This window comes from Venturia canescens, chromosome 2 (genome assembly GCF_019457755.1).
Source record: "Venturia canescens isolate UGA chromosome 2, ASM1945775v1, whole genome shotgun sequence".
Lineage (NCBI taxonomy): Eukaryota > Metazoa > Arthropoda > Insecta > Hymenoptera > Ichneumonidae > Venturia > Venturia canescens.
Genome location: NC_057422.1, coordinates 4,130,600 through 4,157,535, shown reverse-complemented (window position 1 = coordinate 4,157,535; position 26,936 = coordinate 4,130,600). Strand labels below are relative to the sequence as shown.

At 41.3% G+C, this 26,936-nt stretch overlaps 3 protein-coding genes across 5 annotated transcripts in view; 1 reads left to right on the top strand and 2 right to left on the bottom strand.

Moving 5' to 3' along the window:
• The window catches only part of orb2, a 215,336-nt gene extending 203,247 nt beyond the window's left edge, over positions 1-12,089 (bottom strand). The window contains exon 1 of the mRNA XM_043413258.1: positions 8,822-12,089. Within this exon, the coding sequence (XP_043269193.1) occupies positions 8,822-9,973 (1,152 nt within the window). The 5' untranslated portion in view covers positions 9,974-12,089. The remainder of the gene's footprint in view (positions 1-8,821) is intronic.
• A 5,541-nt stretch (positions 12,090-17,630) lies between these two features.
• RhoGAP54D (Rho GTPase activating protein at 54D) lies at positions 17,631-25,144 on the top strand. Of its 3 annotated transcripts, none has more exons than XM_043413255.1 (8): positions 17,631-17,937; positions 18,052-18,787; positions 19,453-19,622; positions 19,719-19,928; positions 20,298-20,674; positions 20,962-21,321; positions 22,086-22,937; positions 23,634-25,144. In XM_043413255.1, the coding sequence occupies exons 2-8, from the start codon at positions 18,657-18,659 to the stop codon at positions 24,417-24,419; spliced, it is 2,886 nt and encodes a 961-aa protein (XP_043269190.1). In that variant the 5' UTR covers positions 17,631-17,937; positions 18,052-18,656; the 3' UTR covers positions 24,420-25,144. The 3 variants fall into 3 exon arrangements, with proteins under 3 accessions (XP_043269190.1, XP_043269188.1, XP_043269189.1); XM_043413253.1 differs by having other exon boundaries at positions 17,633-17,937; positions 21,960-22,937; XM_043413254.1 differs by lacking the exon at positions 17,631-17,937 and having other exon boundaries at positions 17,983-18,787; positions 21,960-22,937.
• A 66-nt stretch (positions 25,145-25,210) lies between these two features.
• LSm1 (U6 snRNA-associated Sm-like protein LSm1) lies at positions 25,211-26,791 on the bottom strand. Its single transcript, XM_043413270.1, has 3 exons — positions 26,435-26,791; positions 25,872-26,056; positions 25,211-25,725 (listed from the first exon to the last, which is right to left on the bottom strand). The coding sequence occupies exons 1-3, from the start codon at positions 26,478-26,480 to the stop codon at positions 25,552-25,554; spliced, it is 405 nt and encodes a 134-aa protein (XP_043269205.1). The 5' UTR covers positions 26,481-26,791; the 3' UTR covers positions 25,211-25,551.
• Between the last annotated feature and the right edge of the window lie 145 nt (positions 26,792-26,936).

Below are 26,936 nucleotides of genomic sequence, written 5' to 3'. Positions count from 1 at the left end.
GTTTTACGATCGGTGTGACGCCCCCGCCTCAATTCTGATCGTTCCACTTGCCAGCTTCGAATTTGTCACGATAAGCTAAATTCCCGATCAGAATACGATTTGACGGAGCGACAATTGCCTCGGGAACTTCATCGTATTTTTCTGCAGGTCTCACGCATGTGCTATGACATGACACCAACGAATAAGAAACCTTGAGGCTGTTACGTGCAATCGTAAATAATTAATGAAACACACGTAAGTGAATGCGATAGCAGGTGGAAGGTCGGAAAAGGCTCTAAGAAGAGGAATCCGAAAAAATCACTATCTTTATAGCTTCCATATGATTTATTTATTTCTTGTCGGGTAGGAGTTTCCGTTAAGCACGTTCGGAAGTGACTCTCGTTAGAAAAAACCAATTAGATTTGCATAAACTTGAGGAATTTCAATTGAACTCCCCGGGGAAAAAGATCGATGCGTCCACCGACTTTTTTAAATCGTATGCAGCGCTGAAAAAATAGACTCCCGCAAAATGGGAAGAGGAAGAGTTTCGAATTGAATCGAAATAAGATTTCACGAAGGTTTATAATGCATTTTATTAATCGGTGAAATTAGTCGGCTCAAACGACTCCGCAATGTGTTGCCGTAGCTCTAGTTGTTTGAGCCAGTGAGCCCAGCACAGTTTCATGAATAGAATACCCATTCATGGAAGCAGAGCTTGATACGTCGAGGCGAGTGAATAATTAATTAACGCGAGACGCTCGGAACGTCGACTTGTCCGGGGAAATTGTCGTTGTAACCTGTAACTACGGTGTACGCATTGCTCTATATGCGCATGTAGATACGAAACGGTGAAGCACAAGGGCGGTGTATGCACTGCCATGACAGATTCCAAGGTTTCAGACATTTAGTCTGTACAGGCATCGCACGTATTATGTGCGCCCTGTAACAGTTGCAAACAAACAGATGGTATGATGTACGTAGCGGTACGTATCGATTAGGGAACTCGCGTAAGAGTGGGTCGCAGATCGATATTCCAAAGACTCTCCTCATCTCCGCCACGTTTCTCCTTACCTCGAGCTAATTTCGTTGCCTCACAATCGTGCTTTTGTGCACAATGACAACCTCTTTCTGTTGCTACCTTGCCCGCATATACCCTCGACCTATTAAACAATGATGTGAAAAAATTAAGTCACAGCCACGTGAAAAGAGGCAAATCGAGGTAGATTTTGCGTTCGACGATTGCCGATAGTTACAGATTGGGAATCCATTTAACGCTGCTTTTACTCCATTTTGTCGGAAAAACTTTTTTTCACTCAATTTCAAACTCGCGATTACAACGAACCTAGCGCCAGGATCGGAATTCGAAATCCGACGTATTTTTTATGTCGTTTCTTTTTTGATCTGTAAATTTTCATTCGTCGCACGGCTCAAGGGGGTCTCCGTTCCACGGAGAATCATTGAAGACGGAAGGAAGCTTGTAAAAAATATAATCGCCACAATTAACGCTCCGCAAAGGGTTCCCCCTTCGAATCACGCCATCTTTCAGTTATAAATAATCGTAATCGTGACGCAAACACAAAGATCTTCCGCCCCACTGCCCCCTCGCTTCTCAACTCGCCCTTGTTCGGGGCCGTCAGTCTCTTTATCCTGCTCAAATTCATTCCAAACACAATTTCTACCGGGGAAATGATATCTGGGGATTTTTCGCGTGCACATTAAGAGCTAGCACAAAAGAGAGCTGGTCATTGTGAGCGTACCAACTCCGATGTTGCTTGAGATAACTTAATTCTTGGTTTTGTAAAAAAAAATTGAAAAGAAGGGCGATGGAATAGCGAGAAATGATACTTTTTCATCATTTTATTCCGCATTTTTCATTCATAATTCCGAGTTGTATCATTTCTATCGAAAATAATGATGCGAGTAATAAAAAATGTTTCTCCTTTGAGTCCTATTCCGCCGACCCTTTTCATGTCTCGAAGCTCCCCCCGCGCCCAAACACAATTAATATCGAGAAATAGAAACAGGAAATAAAAAACTTCATGATCCGAAAAGGTTCAAGAGCAGCTGTAAAAATCGAAGCTCCTTTCCGCTGGTTGTATGGGACGTGCATTGATTTTCGGACGCCCTCACTCATTTTCTTTGGTTCGTGACGAGATACTGGGAACTTGTTTCTCAGTGCGGAAGAGCAAACGGAAGTGAAACTATGCTGAATTCGAGGAAGATCACGCGGGAGCGTGTAAGGCGAATATGTTGCTCGTGCACACAGAGAGACACGTACGTATTTGAAAGTTGAGAGCAAGCGAAGAGAGACGCTCCATGGAAGACTTGCTCCGTTGATCTCGACGTAAGTAACGAAGCTTTTGCATCTGCAAAGGTCGTAGCCAGGGCGGGGTTTCCCTCATCGTCGTTGTCGTTGGTTCTCACTGTTCGGCTAACCAAAGTCGCAGGCAAGCACCAGAGGAGTTGCTTCGACGAGTTGGTCCGCGGTGTAGGATGAACCGAGACGCCCACTGTGCTCTTCGCTTACTACACACCTTGCTACGCCTCTATGTGTGTGTGTGCATGCCCACGAAGCACAAATGTATTTGTGTATATGTAGCTCGGCTCTGAATTTGCATTGTAAATCCGAGCGCCCAGGCCTCGCAAATACTCGCTTTCCCAGTTCTATCCACGTACTATAATAGTAGATATATCTTCGGAAGAATTCCAGACTCGTATAGATATACAGAGGCTTGGTATAGCCCTGACCTCACAGAGAGCTCGAAACCTCAACGAAATCACACGGTACCGCTTTCGGAGATTTAGCATATCCCGGATATGCATTTCGAATGCGTTCCAGCGTTCACCTTTTCAGATCGTACAGTCTAGCGCTCATTTTATTTTCACCCATCTATCTTTCCCTCGGTTTTCTCCTTCTCCCTTAAAACCTTCGCCTCTTCTTTATCCATCGTTCGTGCTTTTTTCCCCTTCGGATTAAACTTTCTCTTTTTACTCTCTTTCTTCAGGGGACGCGATTTTTTGTTCAGCATATATGTTGAATGAGTTTAATGTTACATTTAATACATCACGGATCGGTTATCAGGAGTCGGGGCAGAGTAGTTTACTGTGAATAAATCATAGCTGGAAAGTTCCGGTGAATTTTTCACTTCGAATTCATTCGAAATGGCAAAATTCATATTTTTATTCGCAGTTTAGTATCGCTGCTGCGAAACAAAAAGTTAACTGGATTCACACGTGATTTTGGGTTACTGAAATTTATGCAGGAGCTGGACCGAAACGTATAAACGCGTTACGAAATTAATGTGCAACTTTTATTCGGAGAATGAAAATTCTTCGATCATTTCGTAATCATTTTTACTTCAACGCTCAGGCCATATTCGTTTGGATAGAAATGCGCTGCGTACAGAAAGTGTGCCAATTATTTGCCCCAACAAAAGATCGCTCTCGCGCAACCTTGTGCGCGTTCGTAATACGTTATCTACGTTATTCGTGAGGTTTGAAATTCGAATTAAACGCGAAATTTTGAAAGTCCCCATATCAGTCGGCGATGTTATTTTCTCTATCGTTGCCGAGTTCTCGCTTGGTTTATCCCTAACTATCTGTGTACCAGACAACGCAAACAGTTGTTTTTCCGCATGGTAACTTGACATGCTACCGCGTTACTCCGCGCGCGATAGCGAGTAATATGATCGCCTTCGTGAACAGATTATCGAACACGCCCAGGCTCGCTCACCGGCTCCGATTTCAACGATTCTCCTCAAAATCTCTTGCTCTCGTGTCTTCCACATTTTTACATTTCTCACTTGTCATTAACCTTTATATTAGCCGCATTTTTTTTCGACTTTCTCATTTACGCTAGGCTTTGGGATTGTCGAGCGAGAATAACGATCATGAAAACTGCTCCCCCAGTTTTCAGTGTCACCTGAGCCACCGACGTAAATTCAACGCCATTAAATATCTACTTTTTAAATTATATTCAATTGTGACACGAAATATTCACTGTCTCAAATAAGTAGAGCAGTTTCACTCATTGGAGTATTACGATGAACCGAGTGGGTGAACGAATATACCTGGTGGGTAAAGCACCTGTCTTACTTCATTTTCTCGAAAAACAAACATTGTTATCTCTGCTCTAGCTGTATGGAATAATCGTGAAAATAAAATTGAATAACTTACACGACAGTTTCGACTGCTTCAATGAATTTTCGTATCTTTCAAATAAGCTTCGACTAAAATATGACGAGTGACCCTAACGAAAATAGCCAAAAACCATTCCAATGAATTGAAAGTAAAATTCGTATAATGACTCATCATAGAAACCGGAATAAGAAGATTACTCAGGAACGATGAAAATTCAAAAAATGAAATATCCAAAGAGCAAAATACGAACGAAACGGTCAAACAATTATCTTTTCATTTTCATCGTATTATTTTCCTATCGGAGAGTCTCTACCTTAAGCAATAATCCAATTCGGGACGATTAGTTTCCTAATTTTCACATCGATTTGACTTGTGAGTTTATCGACAAATTATAAACTATACGGTTCGATTCTATCTACGTTCGAAGCAGACATAGGCTTACACACACACACACACACTTTGTACACTTTGTCACCCATTCCCGAAACGCCTTAACCACAAATACGCGTGACTCTGTTGAATATTCTATGATCTAGTGTCAGAGCTAAAACCTCAAAACTCACAAAGTTAAATATAGTCGTAGCGTTCGATAGTCTTTGAAGCGTTATGGGCCCCAGGAAACGCTCGATTCTACTAGTTTCGAAATTCGAGTTTCGAGTAGTTTCCGAACTCGTTCTCTTCGTTCGACATCTCTTTCCCTTTCTCTGATTCTCTTTCTGCGACTGTCTTGAAACACCAGTTCGTGAAACACCCTTATCTCGTTTATCGTCGTTACGGGTTTCGATTCTTGCGGCGACACGTACTTTATCCTCAGCAAATATACGTCGAGAAACAAGTACAAACTCAGCGCAAAACCACGGAATTCACAACCAAAACGACGCTCAATGGTAAAACCGAATTTTTTTAAAATCCTGATTAATTATAGATTATTCAGGTCGAGACTGGGAAGAACAGCATTTTTCTCAAACAAACGAAGGAAAAGAAAAAAAAAACAACTTTAAATTCAATCAATATGGAACGTAGATATTCACAATAGAAATTGACATACGTGTTGAAAGAAAGGTTGAATTGCTTTTCGAAGAGGGAAATTGATTTGCTGCTTTTATGAAGTTTTACAATTGTTCCAAACTCAACACGGACGAGAAAAAGAAAATAGAGGAAAATAGTTGTACGTGAGTACCGAGCGTTCTATAAAATTGCGGAGAAGCAATTCCCAAGTTACAACACGAAACTTTTTTCCCCAGGCATCGAGATCTGAAATTGTAGCGTCCGATGTTTTCTTACAACGTGTACTGAGCATTTTAAAACCAGCAGCCTCGGAGATGGCAAATGAATTCAGAGTGGACGAGAAAAACGACTCCAAATAGATTCATTGACGTTCCACTGATGTTTGCTGTCAAAAAAAACTTCGAACACGACTCGCTGTCAAATCAATCTGTAAAGCGGGCCTCTAAAAGTTTTCGAAATGCGGAAATCCCCAAAATGAATAATGTTCTTGATAAATTTAGTGAGTTTTGAGCAGGCAGCAGAGAATTTATTATCACAAAGTCGGAACCCCGGCGATGTGATTTTTCTCTCGTGCATAATGAAAAGTCTCATTAACACGAGATTTGCATGTGACCGGAATATTAAGCGTCTCGGAAAAATTAAGAAAATGTAGTTTTATTGTCAAGAGAATAACCGCAGTGTACGATTGTTTCCACTCTCTCTCTTCCTCTTTTTTCCTCGCACACACTAAACAGTCGTCTACCAATTCCAAAATTGCACAGTGCTCACTCCTTAATGGGAATCGCTCACAAAGCTTCCTCTCCGCAAGCAAAATGCATTCGAAACACCACTTGTTCATAAAAGTAGCTCCGTGACCGAGATAAAATAACGGAGAAGCACTTCTGCAGGTTCGTAATTCTTTACGCTTTATGATTAAAGCCTATTACGACTTCAAAGTTCAAACAAACTTGTGCGAGGTGAATTTCTCTGCTGGTCTATGAATTTGAATGCAGTCAATGACGAAAAAGAGATTTTCAATAGTGTCGGGAGTTCCAGATCGAAAGTTTTTGCATGTACGAAAAATTATTAGTTTCGTCATTTATTCAGAATTCTTCAAGTTCGATTGATCGAGCAAATGTTTATCGAATCCGCCGAGCCAAACCTTTTTTGTCCGTAAAATCAGACTCGCCACGACGCGGATGACACAGCGGAAGACGGTTGATGGGGGGAATATTTTGACGCGCCTTCTTATATTCCGGTAATTACAGGTGTAAACGATATGGGAGGTAACGGCACATCCTTTTCGAATTTTTGTTTCCAATGCTAAACGTCTTCCGAATCGTTGGTAGTAACTCCGAAGGCATGCTTCTATATTCGTCAGACGTTCCAGGTCACCACGTAATCTCGGTGAACGAAGATGGATCGATAGAGCTTGCACTGTGGCGCACGATGGGCAAGGCAAGCGTTGAATAACTTGGTAAATCACGGAACTTTTTTACTCACTCACTGTACGTGGATGAGTTTGAAAGAGAAAGAAGCAAAAAATCGATACACTCGAGCTCTTGAGAGCCCCATCAGGTAAAAACAAAATCGTACGTATATGCAGCAACTGCGCTCTATGGAACAAAAAACTGTTTTGTATTCTGCAATGTTACTAATTGCTTATACCAAAGCTCCGAATCTTTTAGCTGCTAATTGCCTGGCGGGCGTTACGTATGCATCTTTTTTCAATGATCCACCCCCTCCTGCCGCATCGGGGTTGAATGATTACAAAGATTTAGCAAATCACTCGGTACGTTTTTACTCGTTCGGAATAATTATTCCTCAGGAATGATGAAAATGCCTTTTACAATTCTCGGGGGTGAGCAACAGACGTATTCGTTCGTTTTTCAATTGACGTATTCCAGCCTTCTCATGTTTCACAGAAACACTTTTATCTAAAATCGATAAGAAAAATCGATAAGAAACGATTTTCAACAATTCGATGCAATTAAAAATTCTGCAATGCGTAACCACTTTGATATTTCCATAATTTCTACAATTTAGGAAGCCTTCGAGCATCCGACAAAAATATCTCGTCAACGTGTGCTCGTTTCTGGACGAGTTGTCAAAGCGATTCGGCTGCAATGGAATATTTGAGAAGATACCTCGAATTACGATGGTTGTTAAGCTCGCCTCACCTTCGTCGGGATTCCCCGAGAATGATAAAGGCATTTTGCGGTAGCCCGTGAAGGTGATGTGCACCGCGAGCCACTCGCACAGACGCATACATACATAGAAATAATCACTCCTGCCTGCATCATATGAATCTTCTCTTTCGCCGTTTCGTTCTCGGCGATGGCATCCAAAGAAGTGTATTTTCGGAACGGGACGAAAATAGCTGAGCTTAAACTTCTGCTAGACACACGAATCTGTGTATAGAGTAGAAGAGGGAAAACAGCCTAGCAGGTCGCGAGGGAATTAGGTCAGAATTCGACGACGGAAGACGTACCGAAGAAACTTTTCCTCCCCTATATTCGCGGGCGTAAGCTTTCCTAGTAGGGATATCGGTGTAGTAAACGAAGGTAGACGAGACGAGAGGAGAAGCAAGGAGACCGTCTGACGGAGAGGGTCCGAGGTACCGCGAAGGAAAACTACGTCTCAAGAGAGAAAGACGAGCTCCATAAATGGCGAGGAGGAAGAGGAGTTTAGAGGGATGAAACGGGGGACGAGCAACGCTTCAAGTGGGGATGCGAGTTGCGCGGAGGAGGAAATAGCTCTACGGGGAAGCTGCCGTAACTGGGACAGTTCCCTGGTATTTAATAGCAAGAATTTTCCTACCGATTTTCCGTACTTCCAAGGTCTCCCTGGAAGATTCGCGGAAGGGCTTGCGTGAAGGGCGTTTGCGACGTTGTTTAGGTACATTCACTCAAAGACTGGAATTTCGAAGCATCGCGCAAGGGGCATCGATGATTCTTTCGTTGCAATTGAGAATTATAATTGAATTCCGTTGTCCAGCAATGTTCCGTTGGCCAGTAAGATTGTCAAATGAAAAAGTGATAAACCGAAGCACACAGCGAGCGCAGTTGATGCTATTATAATTAAAATGCTTCAGCACGATTTTTCTCGATTGTGGGCAGTCTCGTATCATGTGATACGAGGGGGATGGTGCAACCTGCGTCGTTTTCGAACTGCTACAACGGTGCGTCCGTTTGAACAGCCGGTACGAGCAATCTAAATTTAAATACAATTCTCAGCCTGATAGTTGCATAATCTGGCACTCGAAGAACGTGCAGCCACGAAGCGTGGAAACGAAACTTCCTAAAGTATTCCTACTCGGTCCTAAAGATCGGTCTGAACGGAAGGAAACATGAACGAACTAGATCCCTTAGCATTGGAAACCGCTGCATAAGCTTTCGATCGGCCCAACTGAACAAGCGTTTCATGTATCGCGATATTGAGTTTTATAGAATAATGTCAGTTACTTTTTAATGTTTATCGAGAAATTCTACAGGCTTATGTGCGTGGTGACGATATTGAAGATTATGTTAAAAAATGAAACTTCTTAACACGAAATCTTTGTTAAAGGGAAAGAAATTCATGATACGCAATCGCCATGGAATTTCAGTTACTCCGATGAAACAAGTGACCGGAATATTTGAAAAAGTTGACAAATTCCTGGAGAGGAGAAACCGGAGCATAAAATACGATAGGGGGGAATGAAATCCGGACTCACTTGCTGATAGGTCGGCATCTGCAGAAGTTCACGTTCCTCAGCAGTAGTGACTTCAAAAGTGGGAGCCGGTTGTGGAGGGTAAAGATTCCCTTTTCCAGGATACGAAGTACTTCGGCGAAACTTGACAGGACTAATGTTAGAGGGATGTCCTTGATTGGCTCCAGGATGTCCCGGAAAGGTTGGGCTCGGTTTGCGACCTTGGAGTCCAGCGGCGGCAGCGACCGCAGCAGCGGCGTGGAGCGAGGAGTGTAAATTCGGTGGTAAATTCGGCACGGATCTGCCCCTGCTCCAGGGTGATAAAGCAGGACTCGGAGCGGCCGTGGGTTGGGGTGCTCCACCCCACTGTTGGGGAGCTTGCGGGCCCCCTGACCAGGCGGCGTATCCTTTTCCTTGAAGATAAACTCCCGGATGAGTAGTTTGTTGCTGCTGTTGTTGTTGTTGTTGCTGCTGCTGCTGCTGCTGTTGCTGGCCGACTTGGAGTCCGTGCCTACCGCTGGTGGGGGGCCCGGCGTTGCCACCGTGCTGAGGAAAGTTGTGACTCGCTGTGATGGCACGTCGAGCACCTGCGCTCGATCCAGCGAATAAACCAGCCGGTCCGCCGGTCGGGAAGTTTTGAAAAGTCGCGATGGAGCCGTTGACCGGCAAAGCGTGGAGTCCCGTATCTTCAGGAGCAGTGGCCCACAAACTGGGAACCCTCACTGGTTCCGCAAAGCCTTGTAGACCTGAAGTGTTAACGCAACTGGTGATATCCTTATCAACGGATGACGAAAGCGATTGCGGCGTTGCAGCAACCATTGTCTCAGCCTCCGAGGACTCTTTGGACTTGTCCTGTGCGCTGCTCCCGTCCAAATCCCCCGGTGACAAAGGTGCCTGCTTTCCACTGCCGCTTTGCTTCTCGATCAGCAACTCGTCCTGCATCGTGTTGACCTGCTGATGATGATGGTGAGGATGATGATGGAGATGATGGTGCTGTTGCTGACCAACGTGGTGTTGCTGCTGCTGATGATTGCTGGCCAGTATTGAGGTCGACCCACTGCCAGTGCTGCCCACAATCACACCGCAAACTCCCGAAGGTGTTTGTCTGCAGACTGCTGCGGATGAGGCACTCCCACTACTGCTCGAGAAGAGGCTCGTCGCAACAAAGTCCCCCATATACCGTCGGGGGGACTATCTTTACTTTCGGAATTATCAGCCGAACTAACGGACTGCGCGACCAAACGCTGTCCTTTTGGCCAAGGACAGAGGATCCGAATATCACGTACCGCTGCCACCGAAAGCGCTGCGTCGGTACTCTGGAGCTTTCCGTTCCAATGAACGACGCAACGATATCCAGTGTTCTAATAGTCTTGATGAAATGCTTTGACACGATCGACTTTCGGGCACTAACAGCCTGTTAACTGTACCCTCGATTTTTCTTCCACGAATGCTCAACGATTGTATCGAGATCGATCGTGCTCCTGTGGTCAGCCACTAATAAACTTATTCTACTTGAGAACAGGGACGGAAGAATTCCACAGCATGTGAGACTTGCGGAATATTCCCCTGGCCGTTTTGGGTATAGCTCACGATTACTGGATGCTTTGAAATGATCCCTCTGGCCCGATATCCAGCGGGACGCGTTACCCGACCGATCCGAGACCGACCCGGACGTCGTCAACGTCTCCGAGCCGAGCACGCGAGCCCGCTATCGATCGCCACGCTCATCAAGACTCCCACGGTACCCGGAAGACGGGACTTCACCGATTTGACGCGTTTCACTATTTCTTCAAACGTACACGATCTTATTTCCGTTCTTTTAGTGCCTTTGATAGATCCCACTGCGAACGCGTCTTGCGTCAGCTTGCAACGAAACCTTTTTTCCGAGAGCACCGATTGCGCAGGTACTACAATTAGCTTTCAGTCAATTTCCTTCAGTTTCGTCACCGGATGACGAAATATTTTAGTGTCACCGGGACTCCCAGGGCTGCTCCAGTTATAGAGAACTCGTCTCGTACCTGAATGATATCCAGGATAATCTACGCGGAGTCCGGAGCATCCTTGCCTCGTCGACCTTTGATTCCTCGTTTCGTATTATCAAATGATTCTTATTGCCACGCCATTCGTCCAAGACTTTCGATCAATTCAAATTTTATTATGCAATACTTCGATGTTTTCTTTTTCCAGCGTGGATCGAATCACTTCCTCGCAGCTCGGTATACGAATTTAGAAAAAAACTTTATTGATATCTACATATAATCGTGGCACACTGTTCGAACGGATCCTTGCAATGAGCCTGGTCTGTTGTCATCTGCCTCTGTGTTCAACTGTGAAAAATAAAACACCTTGCGTTCTATCCACCTCACTATCCAATATTCTGCACTGCACTGTAAACAAATTAAAACTTTTGTGTTACATACGACACTGTGTGAAATTTTCCAGAAATACGTAAAATATACTCGTTAAGAGTAAACACGTAGAATAGTAAGCACCACGGAGCGAGCCACGGGGCTGATCTCGATAATGGACATGGGGCTAGCAGACACGATGCAACTCACCACACTTCACGAACAAACTAGGCTACCAGGATTATCGAGACCGCAACACACTCGCGAACACTAGCTCTCCTGACGAACGAACCTTTGCACTTTACGTCTATTTTTCTCAATAAAAGCAGAGATAAAAAACCGATCGTTCCTTTAGTTTTATCGTCCACCGAGCACCTTTGTCAACAGCATTTCATCACTTATTGGAGCAATGAAAAAATCTTTGATCGCACGGCGTTGCGATCGAATGATTAAATAACCACGAAAACTGGCTTATTTTCAATCTGCTTCTGCTGGTGCGATCACGCGGAAGGTGCACTTGTTTGCTGCTCAAAACTCCCTCCCTCGGGCAAATAATACTCTTGAGACCTAACGAACCGACGACCATGCACAACCAACCGACAATCCAATCACTGTATCTTTTCGTTGAACTTGATACGGATCTACGACATGTATTTTTTCCTCTTTCTCTCCCTTTCTCGCTCTGTCTCTCCCTCTCTTTCGCCCGTGCTCGCGCTCGTCAGGTTAGTGTTCTTCTTGGCTCTCGATATCGTAACTCGCGCGTGTATTATCGTCGTGAGACTACTGCGAACACTGCACGTACTATGCCCCTCCCCAGCTGCTCGTGGTGCGACTCGCTGCCGCCACTGCCTTGCCTGCTGATATATTTGTGCCTTGTGGAGGTGGCAATTGGTGGTGGCTGCTGGAGGTGGTAGTGGTGGTGGTTGGTTGTCGTGGTCGTGGTCGTCGTAATGTGTTGCTGCCAGTTGGCGACACTCCGTTTCCTCATACGAAGCACTTTTTTCCTTTGATTGTTCCTTTTCCTTTCCACTTACATGTGTGTACCTTCAAGCGAGCTTCTTCCTGATCATCGTGTTGCTAATCCTCGGTTTTGTTTACTGCTTCATCGCCGCTCACTTCCACGCGTTCTCTGACAGTTGTTCAGTCCAAAACGTTTCTTTCAGGATCAAAAAAAGTGTTGTCCATTTGAAACACGCACACACACACACACGCACACACACACACACACACCCACACAAGACTAAACCCACCGATGCATCGGTATCATTCCGCTCAATTGATGGAACTGTCAGATACACTGTTAACCAACTGTCGTGCACCTCGGAGCCGGATTCGATGAGCGCACTATTGATGCAACATTGAATTTTCACCTACACCCGTAGTAAACTTGCTCCAGGTATTTCTAGTAATTCGGTTTCTTCTAATTAGTCTTTCACCATGAGTGCCAACGAGTTGACGTTGTTCACGAAGTTTCATACGTTTCCTTATCCTTATTTCCTCGTGTCCCGACAATTAACGTGCCTCTATTGCTCTCAATTGGTAGCGACAACAAAGGTGATGGTATTTGTATTATTTTTCCGTCTTGTAGAGAGTCGTGTGTTGCGTGGATGACGGTGGTGGTGAGTATTGGTGATAGTGCTGCTGCTGCTGCTGCTGCTGCCACCGCTTTACTCCATCTACGTCTTCGCTCGATGCTTCTGGTGTGTCTTGCTTCTCCTGCTTCTTGCTACTGCTCGCTGGCTCCGCTTCTGCTTCCTCTTCTCGTGGCTGCTACTGCTGTTGATGGTGGTGCTGCTGGTCCGGCTGGCGCTGACGATGGTGCCGTTGGTGATGCTCCTCTATCGCTTGATGGCTGGTGCTGCCGCTGCTTGTGCGCCGTCGCCGTACGACTCTTTCCACATTTTGTTTGTGTATATACACCCAGAACTCACCACTACCATTATCAGCCGCGATGCTTTTCTACAACGCTACGTGTACGATGAGGAAAGCACACCGGGGCACGCACGCGCCCTGGATAAACGCACCCTCGTGATCCTCCCCCGCAGCGAGCGCCATCAACCGACGACAACGTCGACGCCGACCCAGCAGCCACCGTCGACCGAAAGCTCGGGGTAGTGGGGCTGGAGCTCTTTTCCTCACTCTTTCTATCTTTTCTCCTTCGTTCTCTTCCTCTCTCTCTCTCTCTCTCTTTCTTTCTATGCTATGCTGCCTCGCCGCGACGCCGGCGTCGTTCGAAAACGGCGGAAACTTTTGCCGAGCACGTGCCAGGATCGATGACGGGGGTCTCAGCTCACGGATCTTTTTCTCTCTCTCTCTCTCTCTCTCTCTCTCTCTCTCTCTCTCTCTCTCTCTCTCTCTCTCTCTCTCTCTCTCTCTCTCTCTCTCTCTCTCTCTCTCTCTCTCTCTCTCTTCCCCAACGAAGAAACGATTTTCTTCCCTCCCACCCACTTCTCTTTCACTCCCATCTGAATTTTTTTCGAAATTTTCTTCTTCTTTGCTTTTCCTCTGCCTCGTTCTACACGCTCGTTTCCTTCTTTTTTTCCCTATCGTCACACCATATTCTATTGCACACGCGCTCCTTCATTCTGTTGTAGGATATTCTTCGTAGTCTCCGTCGCTCTTTTCTTTCGCCTCTGTGCTTGCTACGTCAGCGTTTGTATTTCGCGTTGATCCGAGCAATAAGGATTCGTGGGCTTCAACTTTTGGCACTGCTTTTCAACCTGATTCTTCCCAACTCCTTTTTTTTTTATTATTTTTATTCAAATGCACAGCTTGCACTTTATCAATATTCCTGACATTATTCCCGAGGGTTGAAAAGATCACATGGTTCTTCCGCCTATACATTACATGCTTTTTCCTTCCGCTCGCTGTGGACATTGCTAAAAAATCATGAAAACTGAAATAGAGTCTCGGGTGCGTCGAGCCCACGCGGAGCTCGACGCAAATATGTGGCTCCATAGTCCACACAACTCATTCTCAAGGGTATCGAACCATCTTATTTATTTGACTCGATCGAAAGTGGGCTTCTGGAAAAGGCCCGTTGTACTAAATTTCTGGACTCTCTCATCGTGCAGTTGATTCGTCTCGTTAGAAATAGTTTTTGCGCCCCTGAAAACATCGACTCCTTTTCCGCTGTTCTGCGGACACAACCTTCGCCAGCGGCGCTCTAAAGGCTTTAATAGAAAATAAATTGTTGGGGTTTTTCGGCGAAAATAAGAGATGCCGAATTGATACACAGCGACGACATGCGCGGCAAGAAACTCGGTTAGCGAAGCGGCTCGACCGACTTACCAAGTAGGTATACATACTTAAACGCACGCCAACAGCCGGTTGTGTAACCGCGATATTGATAAGAGCCCGAAGGCTACGCACGAGCGGAACGATATAACACACGTGTGTGAATGCACCTTCGCCTCGGCACAGTCGCTTCATTTGACTTACATTTTCAAGCCGTTACATGTGCGTCAGAGATAATCGTTTGTTCTTAAATTACGGAATCTATTCTTCCTCACGTTTTCCATTAGCGAATCGCATTAATTTGTTCATTTTTAACCAAGCCCCGTGTCTCGCAATTATTATTTCACAACGATAATCGGCCCACTTTCCATTCCATTGACAATTGCAATAATCATTTACTTTCGTAATAGAACGGAAAAAAGAAAAAATCTTTGGAATTTTTAACGAGGTACTTGGATTCAAATTTTTTTCGATATAAATGAAAAAGTCAAAGTGCTAAGGGACGAGACGTATGACGCTGAAATGTAAAGAGCACTCGATTCAATAAAGCGTTTCTTAATTGCGATGATACGACGGGTAACCGAGATAACAATCTCCCATTTTGGCATTTTACGATTAACAGTTTTTTCCTGAGCCGAGGAAAAAGATAAAAGTAAACCGCTGAAACGCCTTTTATTTCCGATTTGTACGCGAGCGACAAAACTCCACAACTGAAAGACTAAAAAACACAATTCGCACCTGAAATACTCTAATTTTCTAATAATAACTCAAATTTGGCCGATTCAAGGCATTTTTTCAACGACCTTCAGTTCGGCCGAGCCGCAGTTTCTATGCGACGCTGAAGTTTGCAACGCCGTTCCGGAGTCCAACGAAATGATCTGAAAAGCTGTCCAATATAGTTGCACTCCAATATCGTTGCCTGCCGAATTTGCAATTCTTAGATTTTTCAAGCTGCACCGATGCTGCTTCGTGAAATGAAAAATTGGCGAATCACAAACATTTTTATCGCTCATTTCGTGGACTCCTTCAGCGTCGTAGTTTCCTCTTATCTCAACGATTTCGGTTCCTCGCATAATGGCGAATTCGCAAAAGGAAACTCGAGTCGATGTGCACAGAAGAACGTTCAAGGTCACGACGCTGAAGTTTCCAACGTTGGAGTTCAACGAAATGAACGAAAAAAACGTTTTCAATTCACCAATTTTTTATTTCACGAATCGTTGGTGCAGCTTGCAAAGCTACGAATCGCAAATTTGGCAGGGAACAAAATAGGAGAATTACTGGAATAATTGGAGAGTTTTTTTCGATCATTTCGTTGGACTCCAACGTTGGAAACTTCAGCGTCATTCAAGGTCAGAGATTAACCGCAGCGATGACACTGGCGTTTAGTCCACCGTCGTAAATGAACGTATTTTGTACTTGGGTCTGAGAAGCAGTAGAAAATGGGGTAGAAAAAGGGCCAAACGGATCGGTTATTTCTGCAATGCTCTCCAAGTTCGAGTACAGTTCGTCCAGCGAACAGGAGATCGACTCGCTCGAGTATTCTAGGCTTCATTTTCAGCGCGATTTCGCAACAGCATAAACTGCCTGTGATTATTACAGTTGAAATGATAAAAAAAACCTTTCCAACTCGAGTAACGATGGAAGAAAAGTCTGCGACGAAGAAATAAATCATAAAACGATATATTCGATGAAACCTTGACTGATGACAAATGCTGTAACTCGTCCCCGAAAAAGTCATTAAAACTTCGTTCGTGGTCTAGTCGTAAAGTATAGTATTCAAGATGAATGCACATTTTTCGCTCGCTGTGTATGCTGGACGCAACTGCAGGCGTACATACACGCGTGTGCACCAACATTCGCCAACGAACGCCGCTGCGCAAGCATGCACACGTGTGTGTGTGTGCCTCAACATTCGCTATTCAAACCCACTACCAAATGGTAGAGCGAAGCTCGCATGTTGCAGCTTCAACGTGTGTTTTCGTTTTATGTTTTACGAGTTTGATACTCGAGCCGATCGACCTATATATTCCCTCTACTCGATGAAACGTCCGACTGGCTGTGCATGTGCGACATGCTCAGGTACACACACACACACACACACACACACACACACACACACACACACACACACACACGGACACGGACACGGACACACATACGTCTGTCAACTGTGCAGTGAAAGAAGGCGGTAAATTGGACAGCTCAGAACGTGCGGTACCGAAACTTACGTTTCTTAGCTCGAGAGCCCGATCAGTCGGAGCAAAAACGTCAAAAAATTAAATCGAGACATAAAAACTTGGAAAAATGGACTTTCGCTGCGTGAAAGTTATAGAAATTCAATCGAAACAGCAGAATCGAGTTTTCGGAGGGGTTACCTTCGGTTTATTTTCACGTAGAATTTACTTGGGCGTAAATATCAAAAAATCTCGAAAGAAAATGTTTTGAAATATTTTTTATTAATGATATTAATTTTTTTTTAAATGATTTTTATTGATAAAGATAATAAAAATAAATGGTAATTCGAATGGAATTAGTTACCTCTGAAACTATTATTTTTATGGAGAATTTAGTAAACTGTGAATATGGAAAACGACAAAATAAAAGGAGCCGTCCATTGCTCACTAATTTCTCATTTTTTCGGTAACCATATTTGATTTATCGAAATTTTCTGCAAAAAGATGTTGAAAAAATATTGCGTCATTTTTGTGAGCTGGAGCATACCAATTTCATGTACGATTTACAAACTTCCGTTACATTCCGGTATGGACGGATGGACGCCCCCCGTCAATGCGCTTAATTTAAAAGAGAGCCATATAAGCTAATAAAGCCAGCAGAGAGCAGGCACCCCAATCAGCATGGATGCGCAGCGGGGTGCAAGCATTCAGGCGCCGGATACTGTTCGCGTGATGAGCACAATTTAAATTTCGTCAATGAACACAATTTATAGTACTGACCGAATACAATTGCAGTTATTTTGTCCTCTCGATAGAACTTGTGAATTTTATGCAGATTTAGAATACCCAGTCGACAATATTGAGTGAAAGTGAAATAAAGATTTTCTTTTATACTCATTGTATATATTATGAACTTTTTAACGCACGTCGCTCCACGCTTTTTTTCACTGGGTTATTGCCTTTTTATGCATTGCACGCAGTAGCGGTGATTTCTGTCTCATTTATTGTCATATTTTATTTACGGAGGGATGAGTCTAACGGTTAATATCAACGACTAAAAAATAATAGATCGCTACTTTGGCTGCCCCGTTTTATTTTGAGGGACGTTTTTGAAATTCTGCACATTTTTGTATAGCAATATGAACTCACTTCGACGAACGAAAATTCGACTACGAAAGGTTAAATTGATCCCTTATATATTATTCAAGTTGATTGTTTTTGAACAATGAATGTCACTCTTACCTTGTAAGCTGACTTTTCCAACGGCCATTTGAGAAAAGAATTCAATCGCTCGGTTTCGGTGTTTCTTTTCCATATCGACTTGGAGCAGATTGAGATAAATCAGTGCGTGAGTGCATATGCGGGGTGCGAAATTGACAAGGTGAAACCCGTTTTTTTTTTCGAAGAAAGCCTCGAGGAAACAAAGTTTCGCGTGTTCAATGTATTCGTATCTACTAGTATAATTCATTGTCAGTTTTAAATATATTCACTACAGAAGTTTCGATGCATGCTGACTATTGCAACTTCAGCATCGAATCGATCGTTAGATCTGCGAGGAATAAACACGAAGTTCGTATACCTTTTGTTTTCACGTTTTATCCTGTTGGGAACGCATGCGATAACAGCGCCACGCCGGTCGAACTATCGTTAGTCGGTCACCTTGGGAATAGCATGACATCCGTTCTTCTCCCTCTCGCGCTTTGCGCTGAAAACTCTAGTCTCCATGGTGTCAACGATCAGCCGGCCAAATAAATAGTCAATTCGGTACTCGTTACAAATCATATTTTACCGTTGAATAAATATTTTTTCGGAACGGTAAAAAGACTGAAAAAAGAATTTCAAGTCCCGATGTGACAAAATATATGAAAATTTTCGCGATGATAACCAGCGGGAACAAAGTGTACGAAGTGTTACAAAAGAGTGGGTGAATTTGGAACATAACCGTTTTCTTGAGAGGCGCGTATTGTGTGTGTATATGTACGCGTGTGCTTCGTGTGTATGTGGTGGAAAAAGATTTGAATTATGTCGGAAGTGTAATTGAGATCACTTTCGATCGAGAACCGAAAGAGGAATAGCTATTGAATAATACAAACAACTAAAATGAAGATGGATGACTTTAACGAGGGCGTGGATGGTAAACTTGCCTCGAGAATGCGAAAAGTCAATCAGGAACAATTTTTAACCCTTGTCAAAATGCACCTGTCTTTTGAATTGGATCTCAACACCGAAGAGTGAGCAATCAATTTTTAATTAATATCCCTCTAATCTATTGCCGTAAAATCATTTTAGTTGTCGCATTCATCTAATTCTTGAAAAATCACACCATCAACAATATTTCATTGAACAAAGGGTTAAACGTTTGTCTCAAAAAGATCTATCACATATTTATTTGATATCACTTGTTCTTCATAATTTACTATATACCTACGAAAATTTGACATCTCGCTATTTGTTATAAGAATTTACATTTCTGCATTCTAAGAATAATCCTAGAAGCAGCTATAAACGCAATCCTATTTTATTAAATTTATGTGCAAGTTGAGTATTTTCAAAGCTGCACAGTATTCTGGATTCAAAACTAAACCACAGAAGTTTAAAAAACTGTATCGATGATTATTCTATAGAAAATTTCCACTTCTACATATTTGATCTTATATGGTTTTTGTCTACATAACGCTGCTCTGCTGGTGTGCAAAATTAGAATGTGCAGTACAGAAGAAATGGCTATGAGTAAAAACAATCATTTCTTTTAGACCATTGATGATGCTTGGCTACTGTAATATAAAAACGTATAGAGTTTAAACTAATTGTGGAATTTAAATCATCAACCTTTTATTTTCAAAAACTTTGTGTAGCATACATTCAACATTCAACTGGATATTGAATTGAATTTCAGTAACGACTGTACAACGGAAAAGGCAAAATTGAAAAAATGGGGTTTACTGAGCTTCTCAAAAAAACCTAAATCGTCAATGAGTCTTCAAAGGGATAGCGATGGAGCAAATCTCACAGCAGAAGGCATAAATCAAGTGAAACAGCTGATTGTATATTTGTCAAAGGAACAATGTAAGTTTTATTAGTCTTAGGAGGTTTTATTAAATGAGACAGCAATATCTATGATTCTGAATTGTACAACTAATTAATGGGTTTGTATTTCAACAGGTATTTCGCAGGAAGGAATATTTAGAAGGACAGGGAAATTGACTAGACAGCATGAATTAAAAGCTGCGCTTTATCAAGGTGTTCCTTTGGAATTGGAAAATGGACCTTACAGCGTTCATGACTGTGCTTCTGTATTGAAGACTTTTTTGGCTGAGCTGTCTGAGCCTCTCTTGACCGAACTGCATTATCCTGCTCATTGCCAAATAGCAGGTAAGCCTTTTTTATTGGTTTTCATTTTGTATTTTTCATACTTGATCTGTCCTTAAATGCCAATTTTGAACATTCTTATATATTTTTTTTATTCTCAACTGAAATGAAAACCTCCTTTCCGTTCTTGCTCTAACAATAGAAGAATACATTTTTTTTAATTTTTCATTCCTAATTCAAATATTTTACTGCTATAGTTTGAAATTAAAGTTAAGATCGGTGCTAAGAAGATTTCAGTTATCAGAGCCCAAGTCCTTTAAATGTTTAAGAAATATTTTTGGGGTATATCTTGAATCAGCCAAAAATTTTCGATCCCAGTTATCAAAACACAATGAATTTGAAAAAAGACTTTGTTGATTGTTTGTATTTCAGAACTTTGCACCAGCGATTCGAGCACTAACGAGCCACGTCTGTTGAGTTCCCTTCAGCTTTTGTTGCTCTTACTGCCACCAGCAAACAGAACATTGCTTCGACAGCTTCTTGATCTATTGAACAAAACTGCGGCTTGTGAAAGTAGCAACAAAATGAATTGTGATACCTTGGCCACTTTATTCACGCCGCATCTCATGTGTCCACGAAAATTATCACCTGAAGCTTTACACACGAATTCTCAACACCTTTCGGGACTCGTTGCTTTTATGATCCGGAGGGGGACTGAACTTTTCGAAATACCACCAAAATTGGCGACCGACATCAGAGCGTACTGGGTCGAACAAGAACGAAAGTTACTAAGTCCTAAAAAAAGTGACGTGAGTTTACATTCGGAATGAAATTTGAAATTTCAACATTTCGCATATCATAAGTTACTTCCTTTGCCTCCATTTCATTTTGAATGAACCTTTCTCACTCGACACTTGCAGAAATTTTTCATATTCTGATAAAAAACAAACTGTATGTACTGATTTTTCAGTGTAAAACTACAGCAAGTTGCAATTGAAAATGTTGTCGTTTTCTGTTTTATTTTTAATTTTGTGGCATTATATTCAATTTTTTCCCACTTGAATGACCAAGTTTTAATGAATCAATCCTCTTACAGCTCAACGAGTCGATGTCAGATACAACGGGAACAGCGCACACAGTATTCAGTTTCGTCGATCACCAATTAACTGCAAAAGCAAATTCAACGCAGGACACTCAGGCAGCACTTGCTCAATTATACGCTCACATACAAGCCATGCCGGAATCTGCTAAAAAACGAAGGCTCGTGAAACAATTCAACAAGGAAAATGGACAGGGAACGCCGCGACACGTCAAACAATATCGTACTAAGAGCCTTGGCGATTCTATCAAAAAACATATCTTCCAAAAAAAAATTTTAGGTCATAAAAAACTGGTTGATATCAATATCGGAACCAACATCAGCAGATCGAGTAGCGAAGAGAATATTCTTTCAGCGGTAAGAATACAGAAAATAATTTTATTGTTTTTCATGCTTCTCTCAGTTTCACTTAGCCTTGTAAAATATAATTAAATTTGTTCTTCGTCGATACTAAGCTTTTAGAGGCATCAAACAACACAGAAAATTTAGATTCCCCTTTATAATCACTTTATTTATAAAAAAATCGAAAAATCACGATTTACTTTTTAAAATATACTTTTACATATTCATACTCTAGATCCTCCCAGTTTCATTGCCTTCGATTGTAAAGAAAACATTGAATTTAAACCAAACTGGGGAAAGTTTACGTCTTTTGTTCATTCATTCAAATTTTTCGATTCGTTTCTCAGTACTGATTGTACGCGGCCAAGTTAGATATCCACTAAAAAAACGAAGAAAAGCATCGGTTTTTAACCGAGGAGCGTTAGTCTTGGCTTCAATGAATATTTCCGAAGAAATAGCACTTTTTTCAGTCTTCTAATCGTTCCACGTACATTCATGCTTTCACATTCACAAATCGTAGCTTCTTTGCCATAAAAATCATAATCCTAAATGTTCATGTCCAATATCATTAAATAAGTGCATGAAAGGAATGCTCGTAACGTAACCCTTGCTACTAAAACGCTTGTATCATGTTGCACGATAATGAAATAAAGGCGCCATACGACGGAGTTGGGAACGAGAAAATGGCAAGGTCATCAAAAGGCTTATTCAGCAAATCAGACGATGAGTTGAGCACCGATAGTTATGAGAATTCACTCGAGACGGAAAATCTTCTACAGATAAAACGAATAAGTAACAGCACGGGGAGTCTCGACACGTCAATTTTGGAGTCGTATAAATCGAAGTGCAGCGTTCAACTACTCAGTTCTGAAAGTATGAGCCAAGAGGGGGAAAACGAGGCGATTCTAAAGAAAAAGAACGAGGGCATTGCAACGGAAAAAGGAAAGAACACACCGCGGTCGTGCAGTCACGTCAATTCAAATACCTCGAATATATTTGTGACGCCGAATTCCAAGGTTTCGAATTCATTTGTAACTCCGAATTCAAATGTCTACGAGACCCCGAAATCTCAATCTGCGTTCGAGAAACTTAAACGAGGAACCGATAGTTCAATGACGAAAAAACGACGAGAATTGATGAAAGAAAATTTTGCTGAAACAAAAACCGAAAATGAGGTCACAGGTGATAGACTTTTGCGACATAAAAGCGAACCACCGAACATGTACTCGACCCGCAATGTTCTGAGCTTGTCCAACCAAGTGGACAACAATCTCATGAGGCGAAGTTCCGATTCTGGTATTGGTCTTTTTTCGAAAATGCCAAATATAGAAATAGTCTCTACTCCCACCAAAGTAATTAACGACAAAGAGAAGATTCGAGAACTTAATCGTTCAGGATTGAGTGGTACGCCAAACGATAAGAAAAATGAAGTCTCTTGCACGATCGCTCAAGCTTCACCTGTTATAAAAAACAAGTTTTGGCAAGTTTATGCTGCCCACACTTCGACACCGTCGGATTTGCTCAGAAGAAATTTAGCCAACGGAGATTATATGCTTACGCCGCTAACCAACAGCGACAAGAGCATGAGCCCTATAACGCAAAGCACTACCAAGATGAGCAGAGCCATGCAGGTACCAATGCTTTTTATTATCTTCTTGTATACGTCAAAACAATCATTTTACTTATTACTGTGACAATCATACCGAAATTTGTCAAGTTGAATCCCAAGATTGTTAAATTATTATTCAGCTCGTATGATGAAATTGAAAAATTCGTCTATTTGAAATACGATTGAACGCGTTCGTTATTTTATATTTTCAAAAAAGTGAACAAAATAATTTTATTCTCATTGATGACTTCTTTGTGTATTTCAATTAACATCAAGTTGATCTGTGAATCGCGAAAAAGAATTCCCATTCAACTTGAATTTAGTAGATAAATTTCGAAACGAGAAAAAACATTTAAATTAGTATCGCAAATACGTTACAATTGAGCATGAATTTGTACGGATTTAAGTTGTAACTTTGCTTCATGATTCCTTCTTTGTGCATATTATTCTGTCATGAGTATGAATCGTGTATGTTAACGTTATGTCTACTAACATACTGCATCTTGTTCGTGTCCTAGAGAAGAAATATAATAGGATAGTGTACTGCAGCATATCCATTACAATCTTAGATTCCATTATGAGTTAGTGTCTCAAACTGTCGAATGTTAGGTTTTCATGAATAGTAGTAGTCTTAATATATAAGTTTTGCTGTAACGTTCCACAAATTTATTGAATTTTTATCACGTAAATACTGATTAATTTCTTTTTTTTTATTTAGGAAACAATGATGACGCCCCGATCTCGGAAGCCAGTGATGATGATTTCGGGTTCGAATCTCTGCAATCTCGCAACCCTAGACAACAGTTGGGCTCAGAGTAGTAGCAACATAAACCAAGCCCGGGGTTCGAGCATCACCGAGGCGATGAATCGAAAGAATTGCGAATCGATATTGGAGGAATCGCACAGGCCAGATGGCACGGTCACCGAAAGTAGCAATATAAAAGGGCAAAAGCTGTTTCGGGAAAACAAGAAAAGCTTTCCATGTTATGGGAAAGCGGGAGGAAAAGACATAAATTTTGTAGAATCGCCGGTCGAAGATTGCGGAACGACGATACAACGGAGTTCAATGTCGATAACGAGTACGTTCAGAGAATATTTGCTTTCTCGTAGCGTGTTAACCGCGAGTCCAGTGGATTTGAGTTTTTCGTCGCGTACCGGTGATTTTGAACAATCTGAATCAGACTTAAATATGTTGAGCGAAGAGGGACTATCCGACAGTCTTTTGCACTGTTTGGACGGCAATAATCCGGGTTCCGATACTTCCGGTATTGCTTCCGGTAGTACGAACAGTGCGAATAATTCTTTGGAAAAGATCGAGGACATAGTCGCGTCCCCGAGGAAACGTGGCACGAGCTTGCAGCGCCATGACTCGAAGAGATCAGTCAAAACTAACGACACAGTTGAAGAGCTTAAGCAACAACACACTATGAAACATAAACAAATGAGCGAGTCCACTCTCAATTTCGTTAAAATCAAAGAAAATGTTCAGGAAACTTCGTTTTAAGAGGAACCTTTTTATTTTCCATTTGTACCTCTTTTGTTTATCGCGTCTAATAAATTCAACAAATTTAATATCTTGCGTTTTTATGGAATATTGAATAATTACATGGAAAATCATTTACACGAAACAGAAATGTAAGTGGAATCGGCGAATTTCACAGAATCAAACATTTTGTGAAAATGTTCGAAGATAATCTGAAAAGATATTCAATGAATAAATGAATTTTTGTGTCGTTGAGTTAAACACTCGAAGGCCTTGATTGAAAAACGAATATTATCGAGTCAAATAAATGATCAACCGACGGATTCAAAAACTAAGAGAAAATATAAGTGAATTAATGAGTCTAACAAAATAACATGACATATGACATACGAATATCATTTTACTTAATGGATAAGTAAAAATTATCGTTTTTACCACTAAATCATCGAAATTCGCCTCTTTCTTACTCTATTATATATAAAGAAGATATTTTTGTAATTCTATCAAATGGCTAAGTAACACCGACGATACGTAGGATCAATATTCTATCTGAAAATTGATCATTTGTTACACGATACTTTTACGTCAATTGGTATTACGAACGAATGAATCGTATTGTAACGTTATTAACATTGACCTAATTGTACTTCGATAAAAATACTTTGCAAAATTTCCTGCGATTATGGGTAAAATATTCAAAGTAAAAAATGTAAAAACAATTTTATAAATTAAAAAACAAAAGTAAACTAATGGTCTTCTTCTTTCTCAAAACTTTGGGATGTTAGATGTAAACATAAATAATATTAATAATATTTCAGAAAAGAAAACAATTTTATCCAAGTGTACAAAAACCTAGATATTTACATTTGTTGTACAACAATTTCGAAAGTCTTTGTGATTGTTGCAGCAGCAACAAGGTTTTTTGACAGACATCATTAACATCTTTTCACAATTTTTGCACAAGTTCAGCAAAGCATTAAAGACATCCTGATGCCTTGATCATATAGAAATAAAACTATGCTAAGCTGTTAAGCTGATTTTTCTTCCAACAATGATGCAAACAAGTTTGCTCATCACAAAATATTATTCAAACTCGTTTGGAATTACGAGATCGAACTGGCAGAGTGTGCGAAGATGTTTTCGTAGGTTTGGGTCAAAACATGTCATCGTGGCCAAGATCCGGAATGTAAGACAGACCTCGCTCTTTCAGAGCTTTGTTCATCAATCGTTCTTGATCTTGCTTAAGCTCTTGTTCTCGTCTCTGAGCATCCAAAATATCGTCGACTGAAACCTCGGACAATGGCAGGTCTTTCTCTTTGTCCCTGTCCTAAAAAACAAATATTTTTTTTTTTTCAAACATCTTTTTCTCTCTTCACAAAAATCTATCTTCCAGTGCATTTAATTCACGCAATTTTCAATATCATTACATTATCATAATGAAACTGATGTCATTTCTTTCTTCCATCAACTTACAATTTCACCTAAAAGGACCACATTTTCACCGCGAATGATGAATACCCCTCTTGGAATGTCTCCATATTCTTTTCCAACATGAATCCTTTCTATCGTATGATGAAGAACCAAGTTCGCAAATTGATCAACACTCCTCAGATATCCAATCAGAGTTCTGCCATCTCTCAACAAAACCATGAGTTTTTCTGAATAGAAATGATTGAACGTTAATTTCAATGCAAACATTTTCCTCAATGAGAATTCTTTTTTTAATTGTCCTTTTTAATGGCCAAGATACTACTTTTTTAAAAATAAAACACAGGGAATTATAGCATATCAACCACAGTGAGAATCATTTTTATTTTTATTTGAAAAGGAAGGATTGTAGCAAATCTTTTTTACTTCAAGATTGAATATCACTTCTTGTTATTTAAAAATCGAAAGTGGACATCATTGTTTACGTCTAGAAATTTTTTACGAAAGCTTGAACTTGAACGTCCCCTCGAGAAAATAAACGTTGTCAATGATAAACACATGGTTTGAACGTTAATAATTAAAAGATATAATCAAATGAAATCACTTACTATCTAGCTCGTCAAGTAGAGAGGCTGTTCCTGGAACAATATCCATTTCGTATTTAATTTCTCACTGCTTTTGTCGTGGTTAGGAATTAAAACATAACGGCAATGAGAAAAAACCGGTTGAACAGTTTGAGGTTAGGAATTTCCCGCTGCTCAATCCGCGGAACCAAGGATTACGATTCGAATAAATATTACGCACTACAATTTTTCAATGCTTTTATATCTTTTTACAAATGGGTGAACCGATTGAATGTTATTATTTCCATTCCCTGTTTTTGAAAACAACGAATACTTTTCCTTCAGAACTGATACGGCAGCAGCTACTATTCTACTATCGCCAGAAACGGAGACTTCCGACAGTCTCGATATTTCCTAGCAAGAGTTCAAATTTTTTTGAAGATTGTCTGTGAATCCACATCACTGGCAATGAAATTGTTTTCGATCGAAGGAAAAGTATGTTCCTTCCACAAATTGAACGAAAAAACGCGCACTTCTTACTTCTTTC